Here is a 12,303-nt window from a genome sequence, read left to right on the forward strand (position 1 = left end):
GAGAAAAAACACCACCCTTGACTTTCTGAGTTTGGCTTATTTTGCTTAACATAATGTTAAGCAGATCCCAATGACATAATTGTTGAGTCTCCTTATTGGATCGCCTGTGACTGCACATCACACTTTGGCTGCATGCTTACTCAATAATCAAAGTGTTTTCTTTCTCTTCCACCTTTATGGAGAGGGTTTGGGGCTGGGAGGAGACTTTGCTCCTAACTGAAGTTCATTTTCCAACAATAGAAACCCCTTGAGAGTGGTACCAATGCACCCAGGAAGAAGCCATCTGACTTCCACATCACAGCCTTCTAGAGAAGGCATGCTCCAGCCCTGTGGTCCCTCTGCCCTCACCTCCTCTCACCACTCGTACTCTCACTCACCACCTTCCAACCACACTGCCTTTCTCTTCCTCAAACACTCCAGGCTCATTTCCACTTTAGTAACTTCATATTTTGAGTTCCTTTTTTGGAGATGCTTTTTAAAGTTCCTGCAGATTACCTTACTAGCTAGTTTTCCCTCCTCTCTTCTATTTTCTCTATAATATCCATAAGTATCTTATGATATATTCTCTTTCTTTCATTTATTTACCTGTTTTGTCTGTATCCCTCCCCTGCCAGGTAAATGCCATGAGAAAGAAAAACTTGATCTTTCTGTTTTGGCACTGGAGTCTCTCTTTGGAAAGCACAGATTGTCTCTTAACAAATATTTATTAAATGAATGGAACAATATTTATTAAATCTGAAGCACCTTGACTAGTAACTCTAGTGAATTATTTTATTTAATAATGCATACATGATTGTGGGTCTATTTAAAACGAGGGTTTTACCTGAAAGTTTATTTTTTTCTCGTAGAGCAATTTACGAACATTTGTACTTATGAAAAGAGTACTTGAAATGAAAGATTTCTATTTCAGTGCACACTTATCTACTCGTTTCCTTTGCTTATCTTTTGACATTAGGAAGCAGTGCAAGTTCGATATTGCCTTTGTCAGACAATACAAGGAAATGTAAAATTATCACACCGCGGTGATACATTTCATGCATTATGATTCTCCCCAAATCATCAGCATGTCGTTTGACTTTTATCATTGTCTCTGTGAAATGTATCAGATGTAAAATGCTATACTTCTTCCTCTGAAAGTACACTTCCGGCCTTGACCCAAAAGCAACTTGCCACATTTTTGTCACTCCTCACCACACCAATGTAACAGTTATAAACATCCTAATTATCCTTCTGTAATAGAAATACTGCAAAGTGGAACAAATGACAGTGGAATAGCTATACTCATTTCTCAGCAATCTCATTTATGGTACCTAATATATGAATTTCCTTTTTTAATATTTACACATTAAAAATTTATGGAATTAGATTATCCCTCCGCCTTAACTACACTATACAGTCTCATATTTACTTTTCAACAAGTATTTATCAAACAACTACTGTGTGCCAGGCACTGTGCTAATGACAATTCAAGGACAAACCAAAGACAAGTTCCCTGCCCACACCAAGCACACACTCCACGGTGATTATTCCCAGGACAGAAACAGGAAGAGCAAAACTATATCCAGAACAATGTGATAAATTCCAATCAATTAGCTCAGGTTAAAAGTAACTGAAGGTTGTGAAGCCAACCTAGATGCCCTTCTACAGATGAATGGATTAAAAAAATGTGGCATATATACACAATGGAATATTACTCAGCAATAAAAGAGAATAAAATCATGGCATTTGCAGGTCCATGGATGGAGTTAGAGAAGATAATGTTAAGTGAAGTTAGCCAATCCCCCCCCAAAAAAAAATGCCAAATGTTTTCTTTGATATAAGGAGGCTGATTCGTAGTGGGATAGGGAGCGGGAGCATGGGAGGACTAGAGGAACTCTAGACAGGGCAGAGGGGTAGGAGGGGAAGGGAGGGGCATGGGATTATTAATGATGGTGGAATGTGATGATCATTATTATCCAAAGTACAGGTATGAAGACACAAATTGGTGTGAATATACTGTGTATAAAACCAGAGATATGAAAAGATGTGCTCTATATGTGTAACAAGAATTGTAATGCATTCTGTCATATATAAATTTTTAAAAAGTAAATGAAGATCAAAATATCCAATATTATTGGAGACAAACTTTCTATTAGGCAAGTTTTAACATAATTTAAAATTATATCCATTAACATAAAACAAGTAATTACATTTCTAAATCTACCAGTAAAGAAACTTAGGATATAAAAGGCGAGAGCCGAGGGCGATGGCACACACCTGTAATCCCAGCAATTTGGGAGGCTGAGGCAGGAGGATCGCAAGTTTAAAGCCACCCTCAGCAACTTAGCAAGACACTAAGAAACTCAGTGAAACCCTGTCTCTAAATAAAATATGAAAAAGGGATGAAGATGTGGCTTAGTGGCTAAGTGCCCCTGAATTCAATCCCTGGTACCAAGTAAAACAAAATAAGAGGTGAGTATTTAGGAATATAACTGCTATTTGATATAGTTTCTAATGTACTTTTAGACTTTCTTCACTGTAAACAAATAAAATGCTGATGTTAAAACATGAGAAAATCACTTCTGGAAGAAAGAAAAACTGAAGAAGAAAAAGATAAGCAAGAATTCTGGAGCAGGAACTGTCAGAACCCCCTTCCTTCTCCTTGGCCTTGCTATTTCAGTCATGGTGGCCTCTCTCCCAAAATGCCAGCACCACATCTTTTGGCCTGGGACTGCTTTTGTCCATTAGGTCCCCCTAGGCCTGCACACACACCAGACTAGAGGGGTCAGAGGACGAAGGCCCCTTATGAGCCTCCTTTGCTGGTGGCTCATGGGAATTGATGAACTCTCCCCATGCCCTGCACCTCGTATGGGATGACACAGAGGCACATATTGCACACTGTCACCCAGAGGGCCCCAGCACATCTGAGCTCCTCTGGTCTACAGTGGTCACTGGCTTGTCAACACACTTTCCCTCCCTGTCTCACTTCCCCATTCCCTGACAATGCTTCCTGGGGCCTCCTCCCTACAAAACTAATTGACTTCAACTCACAGTTCAGCTGTCAGATGTCATCTTCTAGAAGAATCTACATTGTCCATTAGCCTCACTAAACAAATGTAAAATCTACAATGACTCCCCCCAAAAAAACAATTTGAGTGAAAAGTGCAATTCATACACCATATGAAGGGCTTTGCCAGGTGCTGGGGGAAGGGGAGAAGTGGAATAGTCATGGTATCAGGGTTAGCAACATCAAACCTGCAGATTGACTCAGATTTTCACCTTGATCTTTCATTCATTCATGCACAGATATTCACAGAACCTACTCATTCATGTCACTGCCTTTGGCCATTTGGGGAGGATCAAATATGAACTAGATTCTGATCTCAGGGAGGAAATAGAGGTGATGAGACTTTTCCAAGGTCACTCCCACTTCCCCCCAAATATGGATTTCCCTGGGTCATGCACTCCATCTATCTCACTGGAAGAGGCCTCTCTCCCACTGCTGACCTCGCCTCCTCCCTCCTGCTCATTCTCCTCTCCTCTCCTCCTGTATCAACTTCAGAATCCAGCCTCACCCCCAGCTTGAGGACAGACAAACCTTGCAGGTTAGGAAGTTGACTCTATTCTTCTCTATCTTCTTCCACACACACCCATGCTAATGAACTAATGTTCTGTATCCTGTCTACCTGGACACGATCCATCGGAGCTTCAGTGTTTGTTTACCAGATAACCAGATCCCTCTGCTCACAGGCTGTGAGACCTTGGTCAAGTTTTAGTACAACTCTGTGCTTTCATTTTCCTATATGTACAATACAGGGGTGATAACAGGTCCTATTCATTGCTGAAAGGATTAAATGAGATAATCTAAACAAAGTGCCTAGGACAGATCCTGACACAGAAATTGCTCCATCTGTGTTGTTTATTATTACTATCACTAACTTTGGGGAAATCAGTCTTGAACACAGTGTGAAATGGGTTCTGAACAAGATGAAATTTGAGACAACAAGTGGGCTCATGCAGCAGCCCAGAAAGAGAAAGAGAAGAATGCAGGCAACAGAGACCTCCGGTTTCCAGCTTTAGAGTTGGCAGACTTGGAATCAAATTCTGGTCCCACCTTTTCTTAGCTGTGCTGCCTTAGTTAAACTCACCATTCTAGCCTCAATTTCCTAATCGGTGAAATGGGCATAATAAGGTCTTCTGAGAGTGTCTTCTAGATGAGTGAACTTCTATGAGAGAAAGTGGGTAAAGCTCCTGATGTACACAGTAAGCACTTGATAAGTATTAATTCCCTCCCTATCCCCTTTTTTAAATAAAAAGCTAAAAAATAACTGAAACAAACACAGAGATCTAAGTCTTTCTTTTAAGGTGCTATTGTTTTGAGCCACATTTGTATTTTCTCTAAGTAACACAATCCCGATGATAAATTACTTCTACCTCTTAGCCTGAGTCAAAAAAGCAAGATCAAGAGTTTCTCTTGTCCTTCCCGGCATGTAGACCTCAGCAACCCATTTACTCTTCTGAGCCTCTGTTTTGTCATCTAGTAAAAGGTAGAGTGTGGCACCTTCCCACCTTCCCATCTGCTTTATGTGATTTTTAGGGGCCCCTGGGGCCTAAGTTAATTCTACGGTTACATTAAACCCAAAATTACACTTAACCATCCAAAATCAGATCTAGCTAGCTGTCCCAGGTCTGGATATTAGCACAGACTTCCGAATACTAGCCCTGAAAAAGGTGTGCAAGTCGGGGTGAGGAGGAGGTTTTTCTCTTCTACTTAATTGAGAATAATGAAAAATAAAATACACTTAAAGATTAATATTGCAAGACATGTCTATGCTGAAACCCAGGTTTCCAAGAGTGGTTGTGAGAATTGGTGCTATGACAGTAATCATCTCCCTTAGCATTTAGATGAGGAATCTGAAGTAGGAAGAATATGAGGATTACACAAATTAGCAAGGTATCAATGTCAAAATCACAATTGGATCGACTCCTACCCACTGCGAGCTCCCTGCCTGTACCACAGGGGTAATTTGATCTGCATTCGTTTGGTCTTACATTACAGCAAGTCTAAAGGGAGCTGAGGGTAAGGTCCTAGGTTTGCCTCTACCTGCCAAATGGTGACCTTCTGGACATTTGCCTTGCTAAACCTGCTGCCTCGTCTGTAAAATGATGATTCAAAACATCATTCCCAAGTTGCTTCTTGCTTTAATGACATAATGCCATGGTTTCTCTCTCATACCAAGACTCCATTTCATTTTCATGATTAACCCTGGTTCTAAGCTTCTTCATACCACTTGGTTCCCTGTTTCAGCTGCATCCTCAGAGCCTGGAAAGGTTCCGTGTTGCCCTGTAACACCATCCCCAAAAGCTGGCTGTCATTTCTCCCCAACTCTTCCTTATATGTCACCATGTTGTAATTTGACATCAACCATCATGAGAATGCATACACCATGAAAATCAGTAAATACCCCAAGTCAAATTGAGGCTTTCTTTCTTCTGAAAACCAGTTGTTAAGTATACCAGCACAGCACTTCCAGGAGCCAAACCCTCCCATTTCCAAGTTCAACACTGCTGTGGTCCAACCTCGGTGTCTGAGCAACTCTCAGAGCGTCTCTCCTAGGGTTATAACCCACTGAGGCCTACAGTGGCAATGAAGTCTGGGAGATAACAGGGCAAGAAGAGTAACCAGGGCACCCTCTGCTCACCTCCCTGGGCTCCTCAGGGTACAACCGGCCTGTCCATTGGCATCAGCCCACTGTGACCTTACGGGGCTAATGGAGTAGAAAGCTGACTTGGAGGTTGAAAGGAAATAAACCAACCAGAAATAGGGAGACCCTCCCATGGGTAGGAAGCCAGGGAAAGAGGTCCTGAGAAGTCACATATCCTTCAGTCTGCTGCCAGCTAAGCAGGTGCTCTGCTTTTATCAGAATCCTGTGGTCGTGTGCTACTTGGAGCAAGGGAAGGTAAAACAAGGATCACAGGCTGTTGAGTAAAATAACAACAACAAAAATCTGGAAGGGCTTCTGAACCTCCCCTTTTATTGCTTATTAGGTTTTAATTCTCTAAGTAAACAGATTTCAGTACCTCCCTCTGTCTCCCAATATCTGTGCCCGCAAAGAGGAAGATATTACTCAGAGGAAGTCATCCTGCTGTCTCAAGAAGAGAAGCATTCCTATGAAAATTGAGAAACACTGCTTGCTCCAAAAGCATTGAATCATTTCAAAGAAAACTAGGGGTTGTATCTGTGCTGCCCAAGATGCACGGCAGCAGCTCCATGTGACTGTCATACACTCTGAATGACAATAGTGCCAGTCAAGACATACGGCAAGTAGTGGATGATAAACGTCAGATTTTAAAGAGTTAATTTTGAAAATGGATGTGGAATGATCCCCATGATTTTTGTGTTAGCTAAATTGAGGTGATAATATTTTAGATATATTGGGTTTAAATAGAATATATTCATAAAATAATTTCACTTATTCTTTTTAGGAATGTGGCTTCATCGTGAAATAAATGTTTCTATTGAACTGTGTTTCTACTGAACTATGTCTGCTTACAGAGACCAGATCTCATAAACTGCCTGTGAATTGTTCATCCAGCATCTGTCCAAAGACCTTCAGTGACAAGGAACATGCTATTCTTCAGCAAATTCCTCTGCTTGAGAGAGCACAATCCTTAGAAGAGTTTTACTATTTGAGTTTTTACCTTTAACCTTGAAGACTATTTTAATCCTCTTGCCCAAGACAGATATCTTGGAAGAGATGGAGAGACGGGATAAGTCCTCACCTACACTACAGTCTTTTCATGGCTGGGTTAAGCAGCCCCTTCTCCAGCACCCAGGATTAATTGAGAGAAATGTTTTGTCGCCCTGGCTCCTTCAGCTCCAGGAATTTCTTTTCAGCAATTTTTTTTTCTTGAGAAACTTTTCCTTTAAATGCTTAATATACTGCTTTGGACTTATTGGACAATTGATTACTATTGTGGCGGAGGGGGTGTTGCTGCTTTTAATAGCAGATGCTCATGAAGCATTTACTATGGACTGTACTCCTTTCTAAACAAACATATTTTAACTCATTGAATCACCACAACTCATGGGGCAGGAAATATCATTGTCCAAACTAAAGCACAAGTCATAAATCACTTGCCCAAGGTCACACAGCTAGCAAGTGGCAGAGGCAGGGCACAAAGCATATTGTCTTTGCTTGTGTTTTGATAATCCCTGCACTTAAGGCTTTTTAGAATTTAGCATTTTCTTTTATCAGATTCTCTCTCCCTGGGGAGCTTCTTGCCCACAGTCCCAGCAGGTAGGGAGAGGATACCTACACAAACTGCACTCAGTGTTAGTTGATTGACAGGAACAAAGGCAAATAAGGAACCAAAAAAAAAAATCAAATTTGAAATCCCTTGTATATCATCTCAAAACAGAAAGGAATGAAAATTCTCCCAGGCTGAGAATTTTCTTAAACAGGCTGAGTCTAGAGAAGTAGAAAGACTTAACAATGTCTTTGGGAATCTGATAAGCTCTGAATCCATCCCTGATGTAGTCATTCATCTTCAGACAAAGAGTAATAAGTAAAAACCCCAATAAATCCACTTATGAGACACTTAGAACAAGTAGAATACAGACAAGAACCCGCTTCAAGGCAATCAAAACTACGAATGATTCAAATGGTTCACAGGAAAAAAAAAATGAGTACAAGTGACATGGAATCTACTTTGGGATTCTCCCTCGTCCTCTCCTAAGGCCTGGGATAGGGGAAGCCTTTGCCTCTTCCTCTCAGCCAGAGACACTTCCAAGATATTTGTTGGGAGTGAGATGTCAAGAGCGTACATGGAAAAAGAGAAGGAGCAAACCCAGAACAGGAAATCCTTGCACGGATAAAACAGAGAGGAATGCCTGCAAAAGAGAGGGACCTGCTAGATGGGGGTGGGGGGCTGCGGGCCAGACAGCACCAGCAACCCCTTCCTCCAGCTACCAGCGGCCGGCTGGGGCCATAAGTTGCAGCAGAACCTGGTGCTGCCTGGGGCTGTGGGTGCCTCCTCTCACGGGTATTGACAGGACTCAGGTGTTCATTTAACCCCAGATGGAGGCTGTGTCACAGAACCCTACATTGGAAGTTCCCCACCGCAGCGCAGACTTACCCAATAGCTGCACAGCAACGGGAATGACAGAGACAAAAACCAGGAATAGGGACAGACTCATGGCCCAGAGTTGATCCTTTCATCCACTGATGGAGAAGAGGACGTGAAAAAAGAAGAAGAAGAAAGAAAAGAAATAAAACAGCTAGGGCCCCTGTTTGGTCCAGGTTCTTAGAGATGCTCAGCCGAAAAGGAGGACAGAGGAAGCCGTCCCTTTTAAAGGGCTCCTGAATTTAGGAAAAACCTCCAATAAGGAGATATCCTGTCACATGAGGGTGGCTAGAAAAACAGGAATTCAAAGTTACAACTTTGCTTCGTAAGCTAACTTCTGAGAAGAGCAGGCACAGGGGGAAGGGGACAAAGGCGCACGTGTAGGAGAAGGGTGACCATGGGGGAGGAGGGAGGCCAGAGTGAGAAGTGAGCAGCCAGGCCTGGCCTGCCGGAGGGGAGAAGTGAAACCTCCCGGACCTCCGCCTCCTGCGGCAGAGCTGGCTGGGCCACGCTGCGGGCCATCACCTGGGCCTTGGGCACAAGCCTCCACCCCGGAGACAGACATAGCAGGCTCTGAAGGGGACGGTTTCATGGTGGAAACTGGCACCTAAGGGTTGACACTGACCCCCCTTATTCTCTATATCCTGTGCTTAGAGTTTCTCTCTCTCTTTTCTTTCCTTCCCCTCCTCCTTCTCCTCCTTCTTCCTCCTGCTCCTCCTCATTTCTTCTTCTTCTTGGAAAGCTTCAAAAGACACAGTTCAGGTAGAGTTTTCCTCCTCTAATCAGGAGAAAGGTGAAAAAGAAGCTCAATCTAAGATGGGACCCCAGGGAGGCCCAGAGGGAGAAAATTCTAGAAGTCTTTTTCTAGAGAGCCAGAGAAAATAGTGGCAAAGGGTTTACCATACAGCCTTGCTGCCCAGTTTCAGACATCATGGCCCTCTTCTTGTTCAGAAGCGTCCTCTTGCTGGAAGAAAATCTGGTCTTTTGGTCTGAAGATGTGTATTGGTTTCTTAACAAATGAAATTCTTCTTAAAATACAAAGGTCAAAAGATCTTTCATTCAGCACAATATTAACCCCCTCTCCAAACACCTATTTTGTTATTTTTCAGGAGTAAAACAAGAATTAAGAACATTTTGAAACATAGTAATGACAAGATAGCCCACTGGTAACTGAAGTGTGTGTGTTAGTAATTCAAAAGAAAGCTACAGAAAACAACGTATTTTTTGAATTTTTAAATGGTTTATCTCCAAGATTCACTGTCTTTGTGATAAAATTATAAGCTTTACTTCCTAATAAAAATTGTGATACAGTGCTTTCTTTGTTTTTTGTTTGTTTGTTTGTTTGTTTGTTTTTAGCATGCTTGATTTAAGATTATTCTGACAGGAAAAGATGGTGACAATGTATGACTTGACTGATCAAAAAAAAAAAGCCTGCAAAATAGAACAGATGAAACAACAATGTTTCATTCTCAAACACTGTTTCACTGATTTGGATTTAAAATATTTTAAATGAATCATTTGTGACTTTTAAACATAAATAACTCATATACCCTTCAAATATCTTTTTTCCTAACTTAGATTCGTGTTGATTTCAGAAGGAAAGATAATTTAAGTAAATCATATCTACACTTACCTTCTGTCTTTAAAAATTAAACAAGTGTGTCATTTGTATAATTAAAAATCACAATCAGTAAGCAAAATAAAGCCAACTGTCACACAAAAATATTTGCCCATGACCTTGACCTTATTGAAACAAAGTTTTGCCATGCTTCAAGAGATGATCAGACCAAGGCAAAAAAATAAATCAACTCTTAAAGGAATCATATTTCAGATGATGATAGAGTAGGAAGTTCAGGAATCAATCCCTCTACCTAAATAACCATAGGACTGGCAGGAACTGTCTGAAGGACCTTGTAATTCTATAGCCTTATCTCAAAAATTTAGAGCATCCAAGGGAGAAAGTAATAAAGAGGCTGGTGAATTTCAGTGAACTTTAACTTTTCACTTGCTGCTACCATCCTCCATCCCTCATTCCTCATTCCTCAAGCAGCTGTGTATTGAAAAATTAGAAAAGGAAATTAAGGTAGATGCAGTAGCACATGCCTGTAATCACAGTGGCTAGAAGGAGCTGAGGTAAGAGGATCTTGAGTTCAAAGCCAGCCTCAGCAACTTAGCAAGGCCCTAAGCAGCTCAGTGAGACCCTGTCTCTAATAAAATATCAAAAAGGCCTGAGGATGTGGCTCTGTGGTTAAGTGCCCCTGGGTTCAACACCTGGTACCCCCCCCCAAAAAAAAAGAAAAGAAAAGAAAGAAAGAAAGAAAGAAAACAAAAAGTTTACAATGGTAAATTTTATGCTATATGTTTTACCTCAATTTTTAAAAATCCAACCTTTGCCCTCCTCCTCATACCCTTCAACTAAGTTTTGGTTCTGGTTTTTGGTTAGCTGTGAATGGTGATTTTTCACCTAGGCATTTCTTCAAGCCAAAATAAAAGGAAATTCTCATTTCTTTTTGGAAAGACGATTGCTAAACTATTTCATTTCCTCTCAAACTTTCTCTTTCTCAAACGTCAGTCACCTCATACCCATTCAGTTACATAGATGATGAACTTAGGTTCTGCTTTGTTCTGAAATAGTACCAAGAAAATTAGCTCAACAAATTCTGTGGTAACCTGTCACAGGCTTACATTGGAGATATGAGGCTCAGTTCCAGACCACAGCAAGAGTGAATATCATAAGAAAGCCAAGTCCCACAAAATGTTTCATTCCCTAGTGCCCATAGAAGTTATATTGACAATCTACTGTATTACATGTGTAATAACTTTCTGTCTATAATATGTACATACCTTAATTTTAAAAAGTTTTACTGCAAGACAGGCATGGTGGTGCATGCCTATAATTCCAGCTATGTGGGAGGCTGAGACAGGAGGATCACAACTGCAAGGCCAGTCTCAGCAACTCTGTCATAAAATTTTAAAACAAGGACTGGGATATTGTTCAGTGATGAAGTACTTTCCTAGCATTCCTGTGGCCCTGGGTTCAGTACCCAGTACTGCAAAAAACAAAAGGAAAAAATAAAAAGTTTCATGGCTATAAAAAAAAAAAAAAAAAAAAAAAAGCTGACCTTCACATGAACCTTCAGTGATTCAAATGGAAAGTTTTGCCTCGATGTGGCTGCTGATTGGTCAGGGGGGTGGCTGCTGAAGACTGGGGTGACCACAGAAATTTGAAAAGTAACACAGCTTTGAATTTTCCCTCCTGGATTGATTCCTCCTTGCATATAAAAGAGCACATCTTTTGAAAATAGTGCCAATAGACTTCCTCAATGCAGGGAAGGTTGTCTCAACCTCCAATTTGTAAAAAAAATAAAAATAAAAAAATAAAAAACCTCAATATCTTTTAAGCATAATAAGCATAATAAAGAGAAGGGTAATAAAAGTATATTATTTCCCATAGATGAAACTGGTGATCCAGGCAAAGATAAGTAAGCTTATCTTTTATGGGCAAATTTGCTTAAATGGTATCAAGGTAATTTCGACTCAAGCAAAAGAAAAAAGAAGATATAATAATGTACTTGAGTATGAATCTTTAAATTTAGAAGATAGATACTTTTTTTTCCCCAGTACTGGGGCTCAAACCCAGGAACTCATGCCTGCTAGGCAACCACTGAGCTATATCTCTTATAAACTTTTATTTTGAAAGGGTCTCAGCAAGTTGCCCAGGCAGAACTTGAACTTATGATCCTTCTGCCTCAACTTTCTGAGTAGTTGGAGTTCCAGGTCTGCCTTTTTTTTCTTCTTCTTCTTCTTCCATATATTTCAATTCTTATCCAAATAAAGCAAAATACCAACAATAAATTCACAGTTTAATAGAGAACAATTATACTAATCATGTTTCTTCATGTTGGATTATTTATCTAAAATTTGATTTTAATCTCAATCATCTTCAGAGAGAACGTTTAGGTTTCTGTACTCTACAACATTTGTGTCCAGATTACTTGAAGGAATCCATAAATTTTACAGTTCTATAACCAATGATTTATTTTGTATTATCTGACATGGCACATATTTATTATCTTATTTAATTTTACAAAGTAATTAATTGGAATATTACTCCCATTTAATATTTGGGAGAAGATGAAAAATGTACTTATAATCTGAAAGTGACCTATACTTCACAGATAGAAACCAAGACACAAG

General features: G+C 40.4%; 1 protein-coding gene across 1 annotated transcript in view; it reads right to left on the reverse strand.

Moving 5' to 3' along the window:
- Positions 1-8,330, reverse strand: part of Mrc1 (mannose receptor C-type 1) — a 93,178-nt gene extending 84,848 nt beyond the window's left edge. Inside the window, exon 1 of the mRNA XM_046423046.2 lies at positions 8,119-8,330. Coding sequence (XP_046279002.1) covers positions 8,119-8,179 — 61 coding nt within the window. The 5' untranslated portion in view covers positions 8,180-8,330. The remainder of the gene's footprint in view (positions 1-8,118) is intronic.
- Positions 8,331-12,303: the final 3,973 nt, after the last annotated feature.

Source organism: Marmota monax, unplaced genomic scaffold (assembly GCF_021218885.2).
Source record: "Marmota monax isolate L192 unplaced genomic scaffold, Marmota_monax_Labrador192_F-V1.1 WCK01_AAM20220418_F8-fsc00098, whole genome shotgun sequence".
NCBI classification, from domain to species: domain Eukaryota; kingdom Metazoa; phylum Chordata; class Mammalia; order Rodentia; family Sciuridae; genus Marmota; species Marmota monax.